General features: G+C 44.0%; 2 protein-coding genes across 2 annotated transcripts in view; both read right to left on the bottom strand.

Moving 5' to 3' along the window:
* Positions 1–2,199: 2,199 nt before the first annotated feature.
* On the bottom strand, positions 2,200–3,964 carry LOC124698890 (probable histone H2A variant 3). The gene is made up of 2 exons (XM_047231286.1): positions 3,863–3,964; positions 2,200–2,496 (listed from the first exon to the last, which is right to left on the bottom strand). Exons 1-2 carry the CDS (start codon positions 3,962–3,964, stop codon positions 2,200–2,202), a joined length of 399 nt encoding a protein of 132 aa, XP_047087242.1.
* A 1,279-nt stretch (positions 3,965–5,243) lies between these two features.
* LOC124696001 (pentatricopeptide repeat-containing protein At3g53360, mitochondrial-like) overlaps positions 5,244–5,519 on the bottom strand; it is a 2,131-nt gene continuing 1,855 nt past the window's right edge. Inside the window, exon 2 of the mRNA XM_047228795.1 lies at positions 5,244–5,317. Within this exon, the coding sequence (XP_047084751.1) occupies positions 5,244–5,317 (74 nt within the window). The remainder of the gene's footprint in view (positions 5,318–5,519) is intronic.

Below are 5,519 nucleotides of genomic sequence, written 5' to 3'. Positions count from 1 at the left end.
GTCTGTTGAAAAGTTCTCTAGCCGGCCTGTGACAGGCAGCGACATTATCTCTTACTGTTCCACTATTCCCATCTGTATAGTATGTATGTAAATTTGTTAACCATTCTGTCAAACGATCAGAGAGGGGCCATGGATGTTTCAGAAATTATTTCTTGCATGAAATGAGACTTTCTCTTAGGTGCAGACAGACAGTTTGGTGTTCTTCCTCTTTTTAATTGGAGAGAATTGTTGCTATTTTATATAGCTATTATTAAATAAGCTTGTAGCATCTTGAGAGAATCTTGAAGTTTGTATATACTGTACTCCAGTTGTGGTGTTGTGTGAGTGAAGGGTGAGGTCATCATAGCGCATACTGCTGCATAGTCTATGTTTGTAGTGCAGCCATTTTTCTTGAAAGGCATGTCCTGCAGGGCTGCAGAGACATTGGAGCTGTGAGTGGACTATCTGTCGGAAAACTTGGCTAGCGAGTCACCTCACTGTGTTGAGGTCTTGACTGTAGATTCCATCTCCCTCTCTAACGAGAACTGACAGTTGTGTGATCTGTTTCGGCGCCACACAACCGCTCTCCCTCTTGGCAATGCAGGTTTCGGTTACTTCCAACCTTGCCGCTTGTGCTTAATTGGCTGTGTGAAAATATGACATCCAAACTTACTGGCGTTGGCACACTGAATTGTATGCGTTCACCGTTCATTGTTTTGCATACCGGATTCATCCGAAAGCTTGAAGCGGTAAAGAAATAGATGCATGATTATGTACCACATACGAAATTTTGCCAGAAAACCATATCCTGGACCGCCGGCTGGACCAGCGAGCCGTTGAATCGACAGAGGTAGCGGGGCGAGTATTGATCCGGGTATGAATACTGTCCCCTGATCTTGAATGAAATGGATGGGGAGACTGGAGGATAGCGTGGGCTCACATAGACATAGCTGCCTATGTTTCTCTTGGGTCCCGGCAGACACCGATCGAGAGTGACTTGAGATAAGAGCAAGGCGCCGATGTTATGAGGCTGAAACCATCTGATAAGATTGGTGAGAGAGTGATGTCTGCCCCCCATCTCCGTTAAACACTTATCATCAACCCAATCCGGGGGGCAAGCCTCACATGCATATGCATATGCAGAGTGCAACTGCAGTGATCGTATGCTCGTGCCTTGCAACAATTTCATGCTCCGTTGTTGAGCCGTGGATGGATGGATGGATGGATGGATGGGGAGTACATACAGCACGTCGGAACCAGCCGCTTGTTTGTTTTTTTGAGAGAGAAAGGGCATCCATATCACCTTTTTCTGCTTCGATGATAGAACGGGCATGTGTTGGACCGTGAAGCTGAAAGTTTGCACGGCGCGACGCCATGTGTTACCGAAAGGTGCTACTCCAACCCTTGGGAGTTGCTTGTCATGCTAGCTATCATAGGGATCGAATCCACCACCCATGGTTACATGTGCAAACTGTCACTAGTGCGACTGCAATGTGTTCTTGGGTGGTTGGTCCCTCTCTTTTGCATCTGGCTATCGAAAATGTATAATCAAAACCTACACGCATCACCAAAGTACAGGATCCAGATCTGACGTCTATTCCCTGGAGGAGACAAGGCGTGTTCCTCTCCGCCGATTGATAGGGCCTGAAAAGAGAAGGCATGCCATACTATTCGAATATTGAGACAGATAAACAGAAAAGTTCTGCAATGGCGTCATAAAGCCTTCTCCTTTGCTCCCTCTTCTTTTCCTTTTCCATCTCCGATGATTTCAGTTCATGTGGTATTACATTTACAGCTCTTACTGGAGTGATATTTTGATGTAACTCCTCCTTTCTTTTAGAGAATTTGATTGATGTAAGTATGTAACTACATGCACAACTCTGAATTATGCAAGTATTCATTTGTGGAGGGCTGCAGGCAAACTCTGTAGAGGCCCATGTAGCCCACGAGCATGGGCCTCGGGCTTTGTAACAAAGCACACCGATAATAATAAACAGAGAAAGCAGCAAGATACTGGATAAGTTCTCAAAAAAGAAAAAACACTGAAGAAGCCTGATAAGTTCAGTTCCATAAACTAGCAGTGGGTATCACACAAAGACCATAATGCATTCAGCAGACACTCAAAGACCAGAAACCACACCAGCATTCAGCAGACAAACACCAGTTTGATCAAACGCAACCAAACGCAACACATCACACCTCGATAACAGAATGCCGCTCTCATTCCTTGACGGACTTGTTGATGAGTGACTTGTGGATGTGGGGGATGACGCCGCCTCCAGCAATGGTGCCCTTGATGAGGGTGTCCAGCTCCTCGTCCCCGCGGATCGCCAGCTGAAGGTGGCGGGGCGTGATGCGCTTCACCTTGAGATCCTTGCTCGCGTTCCCTGCCAGCTCCAGAACCTCAGCGGTCAGGTACTCCAGGATCGCTGCCGCGTACACGGCGGCGGTTGCTCCCACACGGCCGCTTGATTGGGCCCTCTGTTTCAGCTGGCGATGGATACGGCCAACCGGAAACTGCAAAATGCACACGAGTAGTCAGCTTCAGGGTGTAAGTTCAGAAAACTGTGATACAACAAACAAACACTTTGGGTGTTCTTTGGTATCAAGACCATTTGGACAAACCAAATGCACAAGGCAGCATATGACTTAGCATAACAGGAGCCCGACAAGCATGCCAAAAAAATCACAATAAGCAAGTAAACCGATAACCTCCATGACTTAACTTTGCTACTGAAAGTTCTATGAAATGTGTTTTCGGTCAACATCTACAACATAAAAAAGATGGAGTCGTACAGGTGCTTCATAATAATACACCGTATAGTACAGAAAAGTTGGCATGTCAATTAAATCATGCCTCCTAATAGCAAAACCAATTCTTTTTTCTGAGCTACAAAGCACTGAATCCAAAAGGCCGTTTATGATGCTTGTGCCCTCAGAGCCATAGTTAGGGTCCTAGATTCCAATACAGGCCCAAGAAGAGCAAATGTTGGGCCATATATTGGTGTTTGCAATCTCGGAAAAAAAAATATAGTGGTGTTTGCATGTACTCCCTCGTGAGTCCTGGCAAAATATGGTGCATATACAATTTTTCGTCAAAGTGAAACTTTGTAAAGTTTAACTAACAATATTGATAAAAATGTTAACATCCACAATACCAAATTGATAATATTAGAACCAGCATGAAATATATTTTCATATTATATGCAGTTGGGGTGTTGTAGAAGTTTATATGTTTCCATCTATATGTTTGGCCAAACTTTAAAAAGTTTGACTTCGACAAAAAAAGATGGCAGGAGGGAATGCATGCAGATTGTGCATTGTCGTGATTTCCGCTGAGAAAAAGTACTACATAAGTTGCAAACAGTGGTGAAATAATCTCGGCAGTGGACTAATTAATATCCGTTTAGGTTTGTAATTTTTGACAGTTTTGTCTATAAATTTGGTTAAATTTTGCGTTGTCCGTTTCCCTCTGTAAAGAACTTATAGACCTTCTTTTCATGAAGGGTGGGATATGCCTTTGCTTTTCAAATTTCGAATCAGGAAAACATATAGTAATTTAATTATTTCCATGTTCAAGGCTACTAATTTACTCTAAGTGGTCAACTAAAGTCCAAACTGGACAAGGCATATCTCTCCAAGTACTGATAGTCCCAACTACAGATTAGAATGCACTTGAAATACATGTAAACCCTAATAATTTACATCGTATTTTTATTTTTGAATACAACGACCACAAAAAGGAAAGAAAAGCATCACGCGCGAGAGGATAGTACAAAGCGCCGCACAAGAAGACGCAAATTTCAATGGCATTGTGCGTACTGCAAGGGAACGAACTGAAAATCTGAAACAAAGAAAAAAAATCGGATTCTGAGGTGCGGACCTGCAGGCCAGCGCGCGAGGATCGGGAGATGGGGAGCTTCTTGTCCTTGCCGGCGGCGGCCGTCTTGGCCGCGATCAGCCCCTTTCCTCCCTTCCCGGCCATCGATCCTCTTCGTCTTCCTTCCCGCAACGCTGAATCCAAAACGATGTGGATGAGATCGCGGATGTTTTTGGTAGCCAAATCGTACGGAAAGGGGATTCAAGGTAGGAAGATGGGTTGGGTTTGGGACTTACGATCTTGGGGCAAGGCGGCTGCAGCGAATTCAAGCGACGGATCGGAATTGTTTCGTCTTCCAATTTTGTCGAGGGTTTTGAGGAGCCGGGCGGGGAGATTATATGGGGGGTTTGCAGCAGCCTATCCGGACTCCTACTACTCTTTGGCCCAGGAGCAGGCCCAATCGGGCCCAGCCCAATGATATGGCCCCTAACGTAGGTTAGGAATAAACTCTTCTTCCCTCAAATAGAAGTACTATAAAAGCAACGAACTCCTACAATGTCCCCTACAAATAACCAAGTTTCTCTAACGAACGTGTTCCCCCTTCTCCCCCTACTTTCGTCGTTCTTTTGGTGGTCCATCCCACCAAAAACAGGGAAAGCACTTTGGTTGTCCTTACCTTTCCAGAATATTAACTCGCGCATTTAATCAGCTTGGGCCATTTTAGGAATCATCAGCCCATGCATCACGCTATGGTAATGTCCACCCCCAATACGTCTAAATTTTCGTCCATCCGTCCCACCAGTTTGGTAGTCCATCCGTCTCACCAAAATAGGGAAATATAAATCAGCTGCCGTCTCACGTTGCATGCAATCCAACGATCAATCAGCGGAGACGTAGGAAATATCAATCAGCAAAAGTGTTCGGGAAAGTAGATACGTTTTGGACGTATCAACTCCCCCCAAGCTTAGCTTATTCCTTGTCCTCAAGCAATTCAGTTAACAACTGAGTGCGATAAAAGAACTTTCACGAACACATTTGTTCATATGATGTAAATATTCTCATGATATGGACAAGTACTTAGGCAATTCATAATAAGATACATGCAAATAAAGTCATCTAATAGCTATGTCAATCATGGAAAAGATATCAACAAATTAATAATAAGCATCATGAATCATGTCTATCAGCAAGATTGCAATGTTCATGAAGCTTATTAATAGTGTTGGTACCTTTTCCATGATTGACATAACTATTAGATGACTTTATTTGCATGTATCCTACCATGAATTGCCTAAATACTTGTCCATATCATGAGTATTTACATCATATGAGAGCAAATGCGTTCGTTGAAAGTTCTTTTATCACACTGAGTTGTTAGCTGTAGTGCTTGAGGAAAAACAGTAGATAAGCTAAGCTTGGGGGAGTTGACTGCGTCCAAAACTGTCTACTTCCCAGACACTTGCTGATTATACGTCTCCGCTGATTGATCTGGAGCCGTGAGACGGCGTAATATTTCCACTGGTGAGACGATGGACGGGACAGATGGTTAAATTTAGACATTGGGGTAGTGCGTGATGCATGGGCTGATATTCAAGCTGGTCGTACGCGGTTAATATTCTGGGTAAGGACAACAGGTGCTTTTCCCTGTTTTTGGTGGGATGGATACAAAGAACGGCAAAGTAGAGAGAAAGGAGGTCGTTAGAGAAAACTATTGTAAGAG

The sequence above is a fragment of the Lolium rigidum genome, chromosome 3, assembly GCF_022539505.1.
Source record: "Lolium rigidum isolate FL_2022 chromosome 3, APGP_CSIRO_Lrig_0.1, whole genome shotgun sequence".
In the NCBI taxonomy this organism is placed as follows: Eukaryota; Viridiplantae; Streptophyta; class Magnoliopsida; order Poales; family Poaceae; genus Lolium; species Lolium rigidum.
The sequence above is the reverse complement of the archived record's forward strand: the minus strand, read 5'-3'. Positions and strand labels throughout refer to the sequence as shown.

Excerpts from the sequence above, each read along its gene's own strand:
- LOC124698890 (XM_047231286.1), bottom strand. The coding sequence starts at position 3,964 with ATGGCCGGGAAGGGAGGAAAGGGGCTGATCGCGGCCAAGACGGCCGCC. Across the intron at positions 2,497-3,862 it reads CCTCGCGCGCTGGCCTGCAG|TTTCCGGTTGGCCGTATCCA; the intron begins GTCCGCACCTCA and ends TGCATTTTGCAG.